Below are 19,659 nucleotides of genomic sequence, written 5' to 3'. Positions count from 1 at the left end.
TTCGGCGTTGCGACGGCAGCAGCGACGGCGACACGCTTCCTCTTCGTTGTGGCATGCTTCTCTCGATGCGGTGAAGTGCGGCTGTTCCAGCAGCGACACCCTCCTTCGAAGTTGCGACGGCAGGCACAGCGACACGCTTCTTCTTCGATGAGTCGCGCTTCCAGCTCCTTGCGACATGCAGTCCCTCAAAAGGCCCAAAACAGCAGCAGGCACTTCCAAAGAACTCTGGGGAGCTGGGGGTTGAAGTCTGTTGTCCCTGAAACTTCCAGGCCCTTGGAGTTCCTTCACAAATTGAAAGCACACAAAGTTCCCTTCTTCCTTTGGCAGTAAGGCAACCACTTCAGGCCAATCCCCCAAGCAGCACTAAAGCTTGGGAATAGTCTCATCAGTTTTCCAGGTTCCTCTCCTCAGTAAAGGTTTCTTCTTATAGTCCAAAAGTGATCTTTTTTCATGGGATCAGAGTCCCAATATTTATACCCCAAACTCCTTTGTTCTCTATGGGGAGGGGGGCCTTTGCCCAGTCCAAACCAGTTCTGAAGCCCTCTGTTTACCAGACTTCTCCTTTCCTTTCACAGTGCAGGGCAGGCACATCAGACGCCCCACAGGAGGTGGAGCCAGCATTCTGGAAGGCAGGCACAGCCCTAATCAAGGTTCAGGCGCAACTCCTCCCTCCCATCTAGATGCAGATCTCTCTATTCACCACTGGGCTGACTCATCCTGTCTCTTGGAATCCCCCAGCCCTGTCACTCACAAAACCAGACAAAGGAATACACAACCTAGCAGAGGCAGGCTTGAAAGGTTAGACACGCAAATACCTACTTTCTAAAAGTGGTATTTGCAAACGCAGAATGTTAAAACCAACTTCACTAAAAGATGCATGTTATCATTTTGAGTTCAGGCATACTAAACTCTAATCTCTACCATGTTCTCTGAGACAGTTAGGATTATAAAATGTAATAACTCTAACAGCCCATTCTGGCCTATGGAGAACAGGTAGCCTTGCAATAGTGGAAAACAAAAATGGCTGTAATTCACTATGAGGACATGCCACACACACCAGGGCTTGTCCTACCTTATACTTACAATGCACCCTGCCCTTGGGACTACCATAGGGGTGACTGATATGAAGAAAAGGGAAGGTTTAGGGACTGGCAAGTGGGTGCACTTGCCCAGTCAGCATGACAGTACCAGACTGCACGCAGACTCTGCAATGGCTGACCTTAGGCACATTTTACAAGGCTGCTTCTGTGGGTCGCACAACCAGTGCTGCAGGCCCACCAGCAGCATTTGGATTTACACGCCCTGGGTACACTCAGTGCACTGTACTAGGGTCTGACAAGTAATCCAAATAGCCAAACATGGAACCACTGAGTAATACATCAATTTACAATAGGGAGCACTTGCACTGTGGCACTGGACAGCAGTGGCACAGTGCCCAAAACATCTAACACCAGCAAAAATACATGAGGCAACAGCAAAAAATGGAAGGGAGCCCCACGCCAATGGTGCCAGGTCAAACAAAGCTAACATGTCAGCAAGCACAAACAAGGGATATAAATGATTCACTGATTTAGATTTCCATTGTTAGAGTAAGCTTTTGTGGCTAAAGAGAGCAGAACAAAAGGCTGGTCTAAGCATTTTGATACAGCATACAGTCAACAGGGACGCGCATTACTTGGTTATCGTATATCTGTGTTATTAAACAGTTAACAGGAATGCCGGAGCGCTGCAGGTAAAGTCTTTGTAGGTCACATTTATTTCCTTGCTGTGTCATACTTTAACTTCACATATACATTAAGTATGCAAATAGAGGTCATATAACATTAAAGGTGCATGATACATTTCCTGAAGCATTTTTAGCAATTACTCACTAACACATCTAGCTCTTGACAAATGTTGGACTTTGACCAAGGCCAGAAGTGTGTTCACAGCTTGTGCAAACCAATGACTAATGGAAAGAGGCAGTCAGATAGTATGGACATTGCCCAGTTGTTGCAAAGCTCTGGAAAGGATTCACAATGTGTAATTTTAGTGACACTGATCAGCTGATGGTAAACTAGAAGTCGGGTGAGTTTCTGGGCCCCATACCCCTTTACCACTGCTTATTCAAATAGACAGCTAGCTTAAACACTGTTTTTTGCTCATGTAGGTGACTGATTAGGTCAGTGTTTGCTTATTTGTTCCTCTGGTTGTTGTGGTGACACTATTTGTACCACAAGGGTGCTTTGGCAGTGAGCATACATAATTGTCAGTATTGAGTGAAACCCTATTGCTTCTCGCCCCACTGTAGCTATTGATCCTAAAATAATGCAGAGACACTTCTCTTAGGTATCCCACACAGTATCGCGTAGTAGATGGAGGACTATTCCCTACTTACTTGAAGATCTCTTCCAAGCCCACGAGATTTTGACATTGTGGAATTTACACCCCACCGGGTGAGTTCATACAATTGGTAGCATACCATCACCAGACCCAGATTCGCAGGGTTTCTTGGACAACAGCTTTTTACACCACTGTCTGTTCCCTTAGACTTTATTCCAGTGGCACCAGGCCAGATCACCTTTGAGATTCCTACACAGAGGGTTGGCTGTTAGATCCATTTATCATTATCAGTCACATGTATATGTCTGCATTCTGTATAGCACTTGCACACCTTATATTCACTTTGTCACTTGCACTGCGCTATCACACCACTAGGAGCACCTTGTTTAAGATTGACCCTCTAAACAAAGAATTACGTTCTTGTTGAAAGTATTATTTCCATGTAAATTACTAAACAAATTTGTAAATCAGTCTAAACCTATCGATTGAAGGTTTAGTGTAACTATTACCGTGGAAGACAAGGGCTACACTTCCCCCACAGGGACCATGTGTGTCTTTAATAACTCAATAAGAGATGAGCAGTTTGCGGATATTAATATGGATTTAAGATTTTACATGTCACCGGGATTTGCTGGCCTTACAAGGTATCGCCCCAAGAATCAAATGTAAATAGATGAAGTCTTTTGAATGGGATTATTATGAAAGATGTTCAAAGTGTGCTATTTACTGGTCATCACAGACAAGATGCTCCTTTAATTCAGAGAATTAAGCTGCTCATTTAATTCAGAGAATGAAGCTACTCCTTTTGAGTGTTCCTTTTCAAAACATTCAATAAAATGTGTTAAAAATCGACATTTCACTGCTAAGGATTTGGGTCAATACAGGATTTCTGCCAGAATTTGGTCTGCTGTGCTCTACCTTTGGAAGGAGAAGTTCAGTACATCTGGCTTGATGTCCCCTTGTGCATCTTCTGACTGGACCTACTCAGGAGATCAGAAAAGTTGTTGTCTTCCACTAGTTGGTGTTCTGCTAACAGCGGTGTGTTTTTTGACACCTTTGAGCTCCACCAGGGCCCGTATTACATATAAGGAGTACTGTCCTTGCTTGCACTACGGGGCACCTTAAAGCAGGTGCGCCATCCACAACTAGGAATAATATGCCCTATTACAATGAATGCGCTGCCCCCAGAGCAGCCGCGGAGTGGCTTGCTTAAAGCCGTCCCGGGTTTCTGTGCAGGTAGCAGCCGTTTGCACTTTCAAAGAGGGGTTAGAGATGTCCCTGAAGGAGGATGTAGTGAGTGACTGCACAAGCCTGCAGGGGGAGGTCTGGGGTTCCATGGGCCCCCCTTTCCCTCCACCAAAGGTCCGCCCTCGGGAGGAGCACTGACAATGAGTCACCTTGTTGAGGAGCACTTTCAGTGTGCCATTTAAAAGCATCTTTGCTTCTGACCCGTAATATGGCGTTTGGCACAGAGGCAAGGTGATTTCCCTCATGCAAATAGGGAACACCCTTTACAGATAGTGCTGGTGCATTATGTGCATCAGCACTTTTAATATTAGAGAAGGGGCCACACAAGTGTCACTCACCGAGCCCATGGGGCACTATAAGTAATATAGCCCATGCGGTGCAATGCTTGACTGAAGTATGGCATTAGTGCCAGTTTCTGAACGCTTTAAAGAGCTGTTAGGTACTTGGAATAGCAAATCTTTACTCACAAGGTTACCGTGGGAGGTTCTGAGTGCCAAAACCACTACTTTCAACTTTAACATACTGATGCAGGGGAGACAGTCTACCACTTCCCACGTCCCCTGATTGAGAGACTGATTAAGAGGTCTTCCCAACCTTGTAGCAAGGTGCCTACTGAAAGTTTAGGCTGGGCAATCTATGCACAGATATGAATTCAGCAGCCCACATGCCTCGAACAATATAAAATGGTTTCTCACTAAGAATTGTTGTGTATTCCACCATGACAACCATGTATGTATGCATGTGTGGAGGTGAGGTAACGACACAACGATAGGCTCTCTCAATAGCTAGATGTCTGAGCCAACTGCCACACTAAATACTTGCTTGGGATGTAGGCGAAGACGTGAAGGAGCCAGGCTGTTTGTGACTACATCTCAAGCAACTGCTTCATATCTGGTCTCATTGTCAGGGACTGCCGGGTCTGGAAAAGAGATCAGTCACCGAAATGTCTATACCCTGTGAGTGAAAACTGCTTGGGCCACTGTTGAAGTTATTAGAGAAACCTAGAAAAGTCAGTCAGCTCAGAAAAGATGGGACGTTTTTGAATTAATTGAGTTAATCAAGAGCTTGCCATGCCACTGGATTCAAGCTATCTTGGATGATATGGGGTAATACCCCGAAACCGGTCCTAGGACGCTAGTTTCCAGTCCAGGGAGGACCTGGCCTTGTATTTCGGGCTGTATTGTTCCCAAAGGGAGCAGGGTCAACACTGATTTGCATACGGTTGGGTCTAAACTGGAATGGTCCAGATCTCTGGCTGGTAGCGAGTGTTTGACACTGTTCAGCATTCTGTCCATCATTTGTTCTTTTTGCAACATTCCAAAAGTGCCATTTTCAGAATTGGAATTTAAATTCAGACTTCACCATAAATTAGGATTTTAAATTAGAATTCCAGAGACACCAAACTTGAAGGGGTTATCTTTTCCCATTTGGAAATTAATTACACTTCTAAAATGTAATAGGGGAACTCCATATTAACATATGAAAGAGATAGGCCTTGCAGGAGTGAAAAACGGATTTAAGAGTTTTTTTACTACCAGGTTATTGAAAAGAATATGTCCTACTTTTTTAATACCCTGCCCTCTGGGCTGTCCAATGACTAACCTTGGGGTGACTAAAATGAATTAAAAAGGAAGGTTTGGGCCTGGCAAAAGGTTTATTTTGCCTGGTTGACACGGCAGGTTAATCTGCACACACAGGCTCTACAATGGCAGGCCAAAGACATGTTTAAATGGCTACTTAAGATGGCGACACAATCAATGCTGCAGGTTGACTGGTAGCATTTAATTTACAGGCCCTGGGAACATGTAGTGCACTTTCTAGGGACTTATAATTAAATAAATATGGCAATTGGGTATAAGCCAATGTTGCCATGTTTTAAGCAGAAAGCCCAAGCACTTTAGCACTTATTAACAGTCCTAAAGTAAACAAAACCAAATTCAGCAAAAGGTTTGGGGGATGACCCTTCAGAGGGCCATTCCTGACACTTCAGGCTTGCAGGAGGAAAAGGTGCACTGCAGGCATGTGACAAACGTGTTCTCTGTAAGCCATTGTATTCCATGTGTGATAAAAAGCCATATGCATTGTTGTCCTAGATTACATTCTATAAAGGTAGAAATACAACTTAATGCATCACATATATGGGTCCTTTAAGACCATCTGGCGAAAGCTGCTCCCACGGGCGAATCGGAAATAGAGCCTGCTTGTTTTGAAGAGACTTGGTCCCTTACTCCTCCACACACATAGCGCATGGAAGCCAACTCATATTAGAAGAGCAGGCACATACCTGCTGCTCTAAAACGAACGAAGATCTGGCAACATAAGTCAAGTGCTGTACGAGCACCTATAACCTAGCCACCCATTGGTCCTTCTTCCCTTTTACTACAAATTGAGATCAAAGGCCAATGGAAATTTGGCTCCAGAAGTGCAATCCACAATTTGCCACTTCCAAAGATTAAGGCATATTTACACAAATGATGTTCTTGATACTCAACAGGTTTTATGTAATAGAAATAGTAAATGAAGAGGGAGACAACACTAGAACACATATTAAACAACGGTACGTTCATAGATTTCACAGAAAGGAAGAAGCGTATATTTAACTTCTGACTATTATATCAAGGCAAGACATGTGAATAGGCACAAGCAGATTTGAAGCAGTCAGAAACAGAAGGCAGCAAGGCAAATGTAGATAATACATTCAACTATGAAATGATACAGAAAAAAACTGAAGTGTTTGAGAATGACGATGCCAGAGGCATACCGGGACCAAAACAGCCAATCGTATCACACAGTCATTTTTCACATTATTAGTTTTTTCCTCAACCGATCTCAAGCGCAGTTTACTCCTCCCTCAGAAAGATATTTCTAGGAAAGCAAAGATATAAATAGCCACACCAACTCTGAATCACTTGCGCGATAAGGAGACGAATAGACAAGACAAAAATGTATCAACGTTTTTTCTTCTTATGACTTGTCTTTCAGGAGCGTTAAATAAAAGCAGGCTTCCCCCCCACCGTTAGTAAATACAACAACTTTCATTTAGCAGGCCCACGAACAATCTTGGTTTTGCAATACAAGCTAAGTAATAGGGTACAATAAAAGAAGATTACCTTTAATACTGTATCAAGAGGATCTCCAGAGTCGGGTCTTATTATAAGAGGTGCATCTGCTTTTCTAGATACAATTAAATGCCTCAGGTCTTCACCCCAAATTTTTTCACAGGCATTATAAATGTCGTAGCTATCACTGACCACAGATACAGGCACTGATGAAAACTGTGTCACGATGTGTTCGAAAGCATCCTTTTCATGATCTTTTCCCCAGGCTGTAATAGTACTAAAAGAGCATATGTACATATCAACAGACACAAACAAAATTAAGCATAATTTGTTTTCACAATGTCAAATACAAAGTTTTGTGTCAAAACATACCACACTGTTCGCACCCAGAATAAAAACAGCAATGCGTATATGCAAGAAACGTAAAGGATTTAAATAGTAAGGTCCTATGCAGCACTCGGCCTAATGAGATTTTGCCAATGCCTAGACATTAGCCAGATAATGAGCTAGCACTGTGAGCAAACCAGGAGGCATACCAGGTTGGGTGCAAGCAGGTGTGAAATGTATATGTATATGGGGATGTTGGGCTGTTAGTATATCTTAGTGCACTGGAGTTCAGGCAAAAGGTCTGCTAATTTTCTACAAAGTGTTTTCCTTGATGCTGAAAGCAACAATGTTTGCCCAGGCATCCAGCAATATCATTTTCAGCCATCTTGCTTTTCTGTCTTAAGATACTCTTATTTGGCCAACTAATACTGCAACAGATTGGAAGCAAGCTCGCTGTGCACAAAGTCCTTAAGGTACAAATTATTGGTTTGGAATTTCAAATAATCCAATGCCTTTAGCTCTGACCAGGGTTTGAGGATTGTTGGTGAGATCAAGATCCCAAATATTAACTATGAAAATACATTGGGACTCATAATTGTTCCCGTTAAAGATGGCATCCTGAGAACCTGAGCAAGGATGGTAGGCTTTCTGTTATTCATGATGTGACCTGCACCGGTATTTGAAGAGAGTTGTCTGGATATAGGGAGCACCTCTGGATTTTAGATGTGTTTTGGTCTCTTGCACAAACAGGTTCAACAATAGTTGTAGGCCATACACAAGTGGAAGACCCTTCACTATTTATACAGGATGGAGCCGGCTATAAAAGTGACACGAAGTTCTTTTGGGGATTCTAACACATGAAGGTCTAGAACTGCCAGCTAAATCTGGATGCAGGCAGACTAATCTAGTTTCACTCAAGTTTGAATGAGATAAGGACATCATGAGGTTATCTGACAAACATACAGACTTGTACCACAAAGGATCAGAGTACACATATTAATTGACTGGATCCTTTAGTAGTTTATATTGTGTTTAAGAGCTTACCAACAGGCTATGGGTCTCATTTTGAGTCGCACTGTAATTCTGATTCCAGAGCGATCAAGGTTCTAAATTATACAGCAAAATGCACATTTGGTATTTCACCCTTCATATTTGGCCAGGAAAAACATGGTGAAGAGTGGAGAGGAAAAGCTGTTCGAAAAGAGAGGGGGGGCAATCTGCAGTATTGGGTACATAAACCTCCAATACCACAGGTTACCTCTCATTTCAAGTAGAAAAACTCAGAATGATGTAGTAGTACATAGTAAATACCACAGCCTGTGGTACCAATTTTTACTAGGTTGGAATTACCACACCACATTTTGTAATGGGGCCTCAAGAGACATTTTACACATTGATGATCGGTTTGGCAGACATTTCAATTCAAGTACCTTTTGGGTCTGCCATAGGTGGTAGCTGATGTCATTATAGGATCTGGAGGCACCAGTATCTTTTATAAATGGGAGACTATTTAAACACATGGAAGGATGAGACCCCTACAAAAGGTGTGAGAATTTCCTGGCACTTAGGTGAAACAAAAGTCTCAATGTTTTCAGTATATGCCTGGACCTGAAGGCACAAATTGGGAGGCATTTTTGTGGACAAAGACAACAGAAATGGGATTCACCCCTATTCTGCTTGACAAGAGTGATTCTGGTAAATATTTCTAAATGCTAGTTTTGATTAAGTCATTAAAGAAGGCCTGGGTGCGGTGGCTGGACGGTGGTGCACTGCCCTCACAATCTCCTGGCTAAAGTTTTCAAAGTCCAAAAAATCTAGCACACATGGTTTGCTTTGCTCCTTATGATCATGTATGTCCTCCTCTGAACTGCACTCAGTTAGGACTTGGTCATGACATGCAATGTTCAGCCATCTATCTTTACCTTTAATAATCATGGGTGCCTTTTTAGAGCGAATTTCATTTTTGTTTTCTGACCAACCAATAGCCATTTTTTTACAATCAGTCTTGGCTAAGATTGAGCAAGGGCAAGTTGGGAACCTGAAGTTTGGAAAAAAACAAAACACATTAGTGGATTGAACATCAGCGGGTCTTTGAGCAAACGCTCTGCCACTGGAGATACAAGAGAAATGAAAAATTTGACTGGGGAAATCTGGATACTGTCTAACATGGTTAGGCAGCACCCTTTGTCTACCTATTGCAAACAAAATGTTGAGGTAGAAAAAGGTTCCTTGTGTGGTAGAGTTATGTGAAATTTTAGGTCCCGGATAGGGAGGATGTCCTGGGAAGTCCGGCAAATTCTCTGGGTCCCTGCATCTGCTCGTGCACCAGTGTATTACTTTGCGCAGGCACAGCTCTAGGTAAGAATAACTGGACCTGGAGGAAGAGCAAACCTGAAGCGGAAGTCATGGAACGCATGTAGTTATTGCTCCCATCTAATTTATAATCGAAAACCTCCTTTTTAGGTAGAAGTCTGTCTGGTTTGCTTAAGACAGCTTGGGGACCTTCAGAAAACGTCCCTGGGAATGTATTTTGTCCGTTGCTTACTATTGGCTTTGTAATTTGCACCTCTCTATTTCTGGTTTCTATTTACTTTAGGCTGTCCAGTGTGAGTTTGTCCCTCCCAAGGAGCAACGCCTTTTCACAATACCTCTCCTTGAATTCTTCCAGGAGTTTTCCTTTTTTGAGAACAGGCCTGTAAATCTTGTTCTCATCTGGTCACATTTGCAGTGCTTTCAAAGACAGAGGTCAAATGTTGGGCTTTGTCTTATGGAGGGAGCTTGGTGGATTCTCTCTCTGGATTCAAGGTGAGAGGATTTATGTGACAATCATACTGGATATTGGGGGCAGACAATATTTAAATGAAGTTTACAAGTATGTCAGAATTGGGGGCAGACAATATTCAAATGAAGTTTACAAGTATGTCAGAATATATAAGAATTAGGAAAGCCCAAATAAGCAAATTTTTTGTTAATTCTGAAATGTGTTGGAAACAAATACTTTAATATGATCAAAACAAATCATACATTAGGGGATGTATCGACATCAATATATAGCTTATTAGTAAAATAAAACCATAAACATTGATCACAAGCAATAAGGGAAAAAATTACAGCATAATTAATCAAACAATTTACACTGCATCCTATTCCATTGCTCCAGAAAATCTTTAAAAATATAATTTGGTGAGGTATAAAATGTAACTCCCTAATAAGACGGTCCCGGTTTTATAAAAAACAGATTAAAAACATTGTAAGTACAACAAAGTGTCATATCAAAGGCACAAAGCAATAAAAGGGGCCGGACAGAGGAATGCAATAACCTAACTACGGCAATCCTTTACCAACCTGTCTCTTCCAAGATGATAAACTGACATCCCACATTTTTTAAGAAGCAAAACGTCATACAAAAATGGAGAAAGTCCTTAATGGGCCAGAATAGGAGGAGGAGGAGGGGGGAGGGGGATAACCCTGGTAAAAAGCCAATCCTCGAACACGTCCTTTTAAAGATTGTGAATAGGCATCCCGCATTTTTAAGGAAAAAGCCATTACAAAGTTTCAGGTACAGTCCCACAGAAGCCATAAAAAGCAGTGAAAAGAAAGAACATTTATAACAGCTTTGCAAGATTGAAGCACAACCTGAGTAATGACCATGCTCGAAAATACAAAGTTTAAGACATTCATAGAACAACGTGTGGGGGCTGAGCGGTTGTCAAAAAGCAATAAATATAAAAAGCATTTTTGCAATTTTAGTGCAGGGTTCGTCCAAGAAATGTGAATGTAGGGTCAAACCCGATTTAAGCAAAAATAGGGTAGTACACAGGAGATAAACTATTACAGCCTAAAATGGCGAACAGCCATCCAACACCAGCAAAAACATGATTGTCAAAAAAACATGAATGCGGTCATAAGCGAGACCAAATTAAAAACTCTTTTGTAAAAGAAAGCATAAACATTAACTAGCGGCCATACAGCACCAGTAAAAAAGGACTGTCAGAAAGATAAAGGCCTTCATAGGGAGGAAACCAAATGCAAAAGCAGTGATGAGGCACGGAGCATAAGAACAGAAGACAGATCACAAGGAGTATCTATAACAACACAGTTAGGGAAGCTAGGGGCACTAAGCCAAAGCAACAGACCCATTCAAGGAAAGTGCAACATTAATTATAAATGGCCTTAAATTCTCTCTACAACCCCACCCTCGGAACCTTTGTGTGCGATTCAGGTAAAATGAGAGCGCACGTTTTAGGTCCAGACTATGGAGCCTCTCTGATACGCTGGTAGGATGCGGAAAGAAGGTAGGCAAAGTGATGGTCTGCCTGATGTGAAAAGCAGTGACAACCTTTGGCAGAAAGGCTGGATGTGTTCTGAGCACAACCTTGTCCGGATAGCCAGACAGAAAAGGAGGGGGGGCATGTCAAAATGAACGCTATTCTTAGCTTTTTTAGCTAAAAGTTTGGTGCTGGCACCAAAAACCTTGTGAGAATGGGGAATTACAAGACAAATCCAGCGCCCCCAGTCTTCGGTACAACCCATGACGGGGTTTCTTACAGGGGGCTTTTGGCGCCATGAACAAGGAAATAGAACTGGCTGAACGTAGATTTACTCTCTCCTCACACCGACCTCTCTATATGGACACAGTTCAAGGTTTGATGTTGAGAGGGGCAGGGGATCAGCAGGTGATACAATCAGTAGTTCCACTTTCTCCTATTATTGTTTGTACTCCATCACCTTTTGAGACCTCCTTTCAACCCCGACAACCCAGACTTGGCACGCTTAGATTCTCCTCAGAACTTACACCCTTCCACTACGGGCTTCTGATGGTGTGGCCACAGACCACTACGATATAAATCAATGAAACCTGGTCCTGATGATGGCCTAACATCCCTAAAGGCCGAAACGCCGTCAACTTCACAGCAAAATTCCCGACGCTCCCCTCAAGGATACCATACTTAATTACTTGTATATCATACTTTCATTTACTGTTTGGTTATCCTGACTTTGCACAATTTTAAAGTTCATTTGTTCGCCGTTGCGCTCTTCACCGTTGCTGTACATACTACATCACGATTCACTTGCGGCGTCACAATCCTTCACGAGCACATGTGCACAGTATCCAACAGGTTACATGTCATTTAATGTAACGCAGCACAACTTTGTTTGATCATATGGAATTGAATATGTCAAATATGTGAATGTACCAATACAATTTGGTTTGCAAAATATCTGGTTTCCCTGTTCCCCCCCTTCTTGATTTATTCTTCAGTAATTAATTGTACTGTTTCTAATTGTCCCCCTACTGACAGCCCTTTGAGACATTGTTGTACGTTACAAATGTTTGCCCTAGTCTCATTAGGGTAGAAGGGCTACCTCCTGTAGTCTGATATTCTTTAGCTCAATTATATGGGCAGGGGATTTTAATATTACTAAAGAACAAGTTACTTACCTTCGGTAACAATATATCTGTCAGAAACATTAGTTAGTGATAGATTCCTTAGCTTAGAATTACCCCCAGGCGTCAGACTGGACCCGGAAAGTTTTCATCAGCAGTACACCTGCGTGTCAGAAGGTGGCGGCGTGCGGCTCTGCGTCCCTCATGGTCGCTGAGATGACATCGCGGCAACTACTTAAGACGCCACCCTCGCGTGCCAACGTCAAGTTATGTACACAACTTTCCGCGCCAGGAACGCAGAGCCATGCAAGATACTGACCACTGGGCATTGAAACTAGGGCCCTGAAAGGAATGACCTTAACCCTAGAAATCATTTCACAGAATGGGGAGGATGGGTGGGGCAGTAAGGAATCTATCACTAACTAATGTTCTTACAGATATATCTTTACCGAAGGTAAGTAACTTGTTCATCTGAAAGAAACACGTTGTGATAGATTCCTTACCTTAGAATAGACACCCCAGCAGTTCCAACCCAGGTGGTGGGTCTGCGAAGCAAGATCACATCAGGAAGTCCCAGAGATCAGAACAGCCAAAGAAGCAGTCTCTCCGGACGTGGCTGTCCAGGCAATAGTGCTTAGTAAAAGTGTGCAATGAGGCCCATGTAGCTCCTCGACAGATGTCTTGTAAGGGAATACCACGTCCCAGTGCCGTAGTGGCAGTCGTTGCCCTGGTGGAATTGGCACGCAGCCCCACCGGAGGCTCCTTTTTCGCCAAATAACAGGCTTTAATACACAAGACGACCCATCGGGAGTGCGATTCAGGTAAAATGAGAGCGCACGTTTTGGGTACAGACAGTGGAGCCTCTCTGCCTCTCTAGAAGGATGCGGAAAGAAGGTGAGCAAAGTGATGGTCTGCCCGATGTGAAAAGCAGTGACATCCTTTGGCAGAAAGGATGGACATGTTCTGAGCACAACCTTGTCCGGATGGACAGACAGAAAAGGTTTACAAGAAAGAGCCTGGAGCTCACTCAATCTCCTGGCAGAGGTGATGGCAACCAGGAAAGCAGTCTTCAAAGTTAACAGACGAAGAGGACAGTTATGAAGAGGCTCAAAGGGAGCGCACATTAAATATATGAGAACCAGATTCAAGTCCCACTGTGCATTACGAAGCGAATAGGAGGGAAAAGATGAGTAATGACTTGAGGAATCTATTAACGACAGCGGACTTGAAAAGGGAGGGCTGATCAGTAAGCCTAAGAAAGGCTGAAATAGCAGAAAGGTAGCCCTTGATAATGCCCAGAGCAGAGCCCTGCTGGGCCAAAGAAAGAAGGAACAGTAGGACTTCAGACAGAGGGGCAGAAAGGAGATCCACAGCCTTTGCTGTGCACCATGCCACAAACTTGTTCCACCTGTAGGGGTATACCAACTTAGTGGATGGACGCCTGGCTGCCAGAATGACATCACAGACTTCAGGAGGCAAGTTGAAAGGAATCAACTGCCGCCGCTCAATCTCCACACAAAAAGGTGGAGACTGGACAGGTTCGGTGGAGGACCGTCCCCTGCTGCTGCGACAGAAGATCCTCCCGCAGAGGCAGACTGAGCAGGGGATCGATGGTCATACTGAGTAGCTCGGGATACCCAACTCTTCGAGCCCAGTCCGGCGCCACAAGAAAAACTTGCCCAGTCCGGCGCCACAAGAAAAACTTGGGACCAGTCATGCCTGATCTTCAGCACTCTGGGCAGAAGTGGTATAGGCGGAAAGGCGTACAACAGACCGCAACTCGACTCGCGACGAAAAGCATTGCCTAGCGAGTGCCGCCTTGGAAATTCCAACGCGCAGAACTGCTGGCATTGAGTGTTCTCTTCGGTGGCGAATAGATTTAACCACGGCTCTCCCTACTGTCGAAAGAGACCTTGCGCCACCTCCGAGTGAAGACGTCATTCGTGATCCATCATGCACCAGTGAACCTGCCAGGTGTTGAACCACCAGGGAAATTCCATGATGTTCCAGCCAAGACCAGAGGCACAGAGCCTTCTGACATAGGGTCCACTACCCCACCTCGCCCTGTTTGTTGCAGTACCACATGGCGGTGATGTGGTCTGTGAACCCCTGACAGAGGGAAGGAATGCCTTCAGTGCATGTCGGATCGCCCAAAGCTCCAGAAGGTTGATATAGAGCCTGGACCCCACTGGAAACCAGATGCACAAGTTACTTACCTTCGGTAACGATATATCTGTAAGAAACAGTAGTTCGTATTAGATTCCTTACCTTAGAATATCCCCAGGCGTCAGACTGGATCCGGAAATTTTTGCGTAGCAGTACTCTTGCTTGTCGGTAGGTGTCGTCTGCCGCTCCGCGTCCGTCGTCTGCGTCCTTGGCGCTGGGATGACGGCGCCGGGATGACGTCGCCGGAGTACTTAGACGCCGCTCTCGCGCGCTGACGTCAGTTCTTATACACAGCTTTTCCGCGCCAGAAACGCAGAGCCATGATAAAAACCAGCACCGGTGCCATGAAACTAGGGCCCTGAAAGGGGATGACCTTAACCCTAGATATCGGTTCGCAGAACGGGGAGGATGGGTGGGGAGGTAAGGAATCTAATACTAACTACTGTTTGTTACAGATATATCGTTACCGAAGGGAAGTAACTTGTGCATCTGAAAGAAACAGGTTAGTATTAGATTCCTTACCTTAGAATGGATACCCCAGCAATACCAACCCCGGTGGTGGGTCTGCGAACCAATAATCACACCAGAAAGTCCTGGAGGACGGAACGGCCAAAGAAGCCATCCCTCCGGACTTGGCTGTCCAGGCAGTAGTGTCTTGCGAACATGTGCAGCGAGGCCCACGTAGCTGCCTGACATATGTCCTGCAAGGGGACTCCCCGGCCCAGGGCAGTAGAGGCCGCCGTGGCCCGAGTGGAATGGGCCCTAAGCCCAACAGGAGGTTCCTTCTTAGCCAAAGAGTAGCACGCCTTGATGCACAACACGACCCACCGAGAGATGGTCCGTTTGTGCACCGCCGTCCCTTCTTCGCGCCCACGTAACCAACAAAGAGTTGGTCATCCACCCGGAACTGGCGTGTGCGATCCAGATAGTATGAGAGCGCACGTTTTGGGTCCAGACGGTGGAGCCTCTCGCTCTTTCGAGGGATGCGGAGGCGAAAAGAAGGTGGGCAAGGTGATGGACTGCCCGATGTGGAAGGCTGTGACTACCTTGGGCAGGAAAGACTCTTGTCCGCAACACAACCTTGTCCGGATGGACAGAAAGGAAAGGGGGTTTAGAGGAAAGAGCCTGGAGCTCACTCACTCTCCTGGCAGAGGTGATGGCAACCAGGAAAGCAGTCTTAAGTGTAAGAAGACTGAGAGGACAGTTTTGAAGCGGCTCAAAGGGAGCGCACATCAGGTACGTTAGAACCAGGTTCAAGTCCCACTGGGGCATCACGAAAGGAACAGGGGGGGGAACATATGAGTGATGCTCTTCAAGAATCTGTTAACAATCGGGGACTTGAACAAAGAAGGCTGATCAGGAAGCCTCAAGAAGGCGGAAAGGGCAGAAAGGTAGCCCTTGATAGTGCCCAGAGCAGAGCCCTGCTGGGCAAGAGAAAGAAGGAAGAGGAGAACCTCAGAAAGGGGGGCAGAGAGTGGATCCACAGCCTTTGCTGTGCACCATGCCACAAATCTGTTCCACCTGCAGGCGTATACCCACTTTGTGGAGGGACGCCTGGCAGCCAGAATCACATTACAAACTTCAGGAGGCAAGTCAAATGGCCTCAACTGCCGCCGCTCAATCTCCAAGCATCGAGGTGGAGACTGGACAGGTTCGGGTGGAGGACCGTCCCCTGCTGCTGCGACAGAAGGTCCTACTGAAGAGGCAGACGAATCAGGGGATCGACAGACATGCTGAGTAGCTCTGGATACCAATATCTTCTTGCCCAGTCCGGAGCCACAAGGATAACTGGGGCCCGGTCGCGCCTGATCTTCAGCACTCTGGGCAGAAGTGGTATAGGCGGAAAGGTGTACAACAGACCGCAGCTCCACTCGCGACGAAAAGCGTCTCCGAGCGAGTGCCGCCTTGGAAATTCCAACGTGCAGAACTGATGACATTGCGCGTTCTCTTCTGTGGCGAATAGATCTAACCAAGGCTCTCCCCACTGCTGAAAGAAGCCTTGCGCCACGTCCGAGTTCAGACGCCATTCGTGATCCATCATGCACCAACGGCTGAGTTCGTCCGCCCTGGCGTTCAGGGAACCTGCCAGGTGTTGAACCACCAGGGTCACTCCCTGATGTTCCAGCCACTGCTAGAGGCGCAGAGCCTCCTGGCTTAGGGTCCACGACCCCACCCCGCCCTGTTTGTTGCAGTACCACATGGCGGTGTGTTGTCCGTGAACACCTGCACTACACTCCCCCGGACAGAGGGGAGGAATGCCTTCAGTGCAAGTCGGATCGCCCGCAGCTCCAGAAGGTTGATGTGGAGACGGGACTCCGCCGGAGACCAGAGTCCTCTGATCTCCGCCTCTCCCATGTGGCCCCCCAGCCCTGGAGGGACGCGTCCGTCACAACTACGTGCTCCGGTTGGGGTAGGGAGAGGGATCTGCCGCTGACCCAACCGCGGTCCGTGAGCCACCACTGCAACTGTCTTGCAGTGCCCTCCGAGATCAAGACATGGTCGGACAAGTTGCCCGGATGCTGGGCCCACTGAAACTTCAGGTCCCCCTGCAGAGCCCGCATCCGCCACCGGGCGTGATGCACCAGAAGGATGCAGGAGGCCATCAGTCCCAGAAGCCGCAGCGTCAACCTGGCCGAGACTCGGGATAAAGGCTGAAAGATCAGAATCAGAGCCTAAATATCCCGAACCCGCCGTTCGGGAGGATAAATCCAAAACTGCGCAGAGTCTGGAACCGCTCCGATGAAGAGGAGCTTCTGAGAGGGACACAGGTGTGACTTCGGCACATTGATGGAGAACCCCAGCAGGTGCAGGAGGTCGGCCATAGTCTGGAGGTGGCTGACGACTGTCTGGGGCGAGCCCGCCTTCAACAACCAGTCATCGAGGTAGGGGAAGACTGAAACCCCTAGTCTGCGCAGATGAGCTGCGACCACGGCCATCACTTTCGTGAACACCCGTGGGGCGCTAGTAAGGCCGAAGGGGAGCACGGTAAACTGAAAGTGCTCGTGGCCTACCGTGAACCGCAGGTAACGCCGGTGGGCCGGCAGGACGGGGATGTGAAAATAAGCGTCCTGCAAGTCCAACGCTACCATCCAGTCTCCAGGGTCCAGGGCAGCTAAGACCTGAGCCAATGTCAGCATCTTGAACTTCTCCTTTCGGAGGAAGCCGTTGACGTTCTGAGGTCCAAGATAGGGCGTAGGCCCCCTTTGCCCTTCTTGGGTACCAGAAAGTAGTGGGAGTAACAACCACACCCCACTTCTGGCCCAGGAACGCGCTCGATGGCCCCCTTGGCCAAGAGGGCCGTAACTTCCTCTTGTAGAAGTTTCAAGTGATCCCCGACACGCGGTGGTACTGCGGTGGCATGGCTGGAGGGGAACCCTCGAAGGGAGGGAGTAGCCCCTTCGGACGATTTGCAGCACCCACCAGTCCGATGTGACAGTGCGCCAGTGGTGGAGGTGATGGCGGACCCTGCCCCCCACCCGAGTCACATGGGCCTGAAAGCACAGACTAGGAGGGTTTTGAGGCGGATGCTGCAGGGGTAGGTGTGGACTGGCCTCGCCGTTGTCCCGACCGCCGCCACGACGGTTTCGACGTCCGCCACCGCGCTGGATGGTAGTCTGCGGCCCGTGGCTGGCAGGACGTGTGGGGGCGCCCCTTCCTTGGCCACGAAAGGCAGCCGTTTGCTGGCACGGGGCAGAGAGGCCCAAGGACTTGGCCGTAGCCTTGGAGTCCTTAAAGCGCTCAAGCGCATGGTCTGCCTGGTCGCCAATGAGGCGAAGGCCATCAAACGGCATGTCCATAAGGGTGTTTTGGACATCAGCCGAAAAATTGGCGGACCTCAACCAGGCGTGGCGACGAATCGCCACCGTCCTTGCCATCGCTCTGCCCAGTGAGTCAGTGGTATCCAGCCCACACCGGATGGAATACTGTGCCGCATCTCGACCCTCCGCAAGGGCTTGGGCGAGTTTAGTCCGGACCTCCTCCGGACATTGTGGCAGCATGTCCGCGACAGTGTCCCACAGAGAGTGGGTGTAACGGCCCAAGAGGCATGCGGTGTTGACTGACCGCAATCCCAAACTGAGGGAGGAGAATACCTTCTACCCGTATTGCTCATACCTCTTGGATTCCCGATCGGGGGAGCAGACGGGAACGCGGTTTGGGAGTTAGAGGCCTGAATAACCAGGCTCTCGGGAGTGGGGTGGGTGGACAGGAAGCAAAGGGTTGCCCGGAGCCGGGCGGTGCACTTTGCCACGTTCCTATCTACAGGCTGACCTGTAGTGGGCTTGGACCAAGTGCCCAGAAGAACGTCCGACAAGGCCTCATTAAAATGCAGCAGTGGCTCGGGCGAGCTTGTCTGCGGTTTAAGGACCTCTGTGAGGAGGTTAGTCCTCACGGCCGCGACGGAGAGCTCAAGGCCCAAGGCCTTGGCAACCCGCGTCAGCACCACACTATAGGCAGCCCCCTCCTCCGTAGCCACGGTAGGAGGGGAGTCCAAACCAGTGTCGGACGAGGTGTCCAGACCACTGGCCTCCCCAAGCTCACCTGTCCAGTCCTGAAAAGACTGACACTCCTGTGTCAGAAGGTACTCGGACCCCTCCCAATCCCCCTCGTCACCCATCGCCTGATACTCAGGCTCAAAAGACGGGGCCGGGGCGTAGAAGTAGAATTCTCTCATCGGCGTCGAGAGCGGCGCCGAACCCGAATCGAGGGCAGGACAGGGAACGGCGTCGTCCTGGGACGGCACTGGGGGCGACACCCTGGGGGGCGGCGCCAGTGAGGTCATGAGGTCGACCGGCGGCAACCCGGATCCGGCAGGGCCCTGCGGCGTTGGGACCTTAGTCGCCGACGGCGTCGGGGCCGAAGCACCCGGCCCGCTGGGGGACCCAGTCGGGCCGCTTGGCCCGAAAGCGCTGCGAAACCCGACGGAGGAGTGAGCGACCTCATGGCCGAGAGGAAGGCCTCGATCTCCTCCAGCGTCACGTGCTGTCCAGGCACCAGCGAGTATGGAGCCGACCGTGACGGCTGCGGCTCCGGCGGAGCTGCAGGGGCGGTGTCGCCCGAACCCCCGGCCGCGTGGCGCGAGCGTCGGGGGAGTCAGAAGAGCGATGTCGTCTCTTCGACTTCTTGTGCCTCTTACCCGAGGGCTTCGAG

At 47.7% G+C, this 19,659-nt stretch overlaps 1 protein-coding gene across 1 annotated transcript in view; it reads right to left on the bottom strand.

Annotated features, from left to right (window-relative positions):
- Positions 1 to 19,659, bottom strand: part of NAMPT (nicotinamide phosphoribosyltransferase) — a 270,111-nt gene that overhangs the window by 54,625 nt on the left and 195,827 nt on the right. The window contains exon 7 of the mRNA XM_078680357.1: positions 6,681 to 6,906. Coding sequence (XP_078536483.1) covers positions 6,681 to 6,906 — 226 coding nt within the window. The remainder of the gene's footprint in view (positions 1 to 6,680; positions 6,907 to 19,659) is intronic.

This window comes from Lissotriton helveticus, chromosome 1_1 (assembly GCF_964261635.1).
Source record: "Lissotriton helveticus chromosome 1_1, aLisHel1.1, whole genome shotgun sequence".
In the NCBI taxonomy this organism is placed as follows: Eukaryota; Metazoa; Chordata; class Amphibia; order Caudata; family Salamandridae; genus Lissotriton; species Lissotriton helveticus.
Note: the sequence above shows the minus strand (reverse complement) of the source record. Positions and strands in the feature narration are given on the sequence as shown.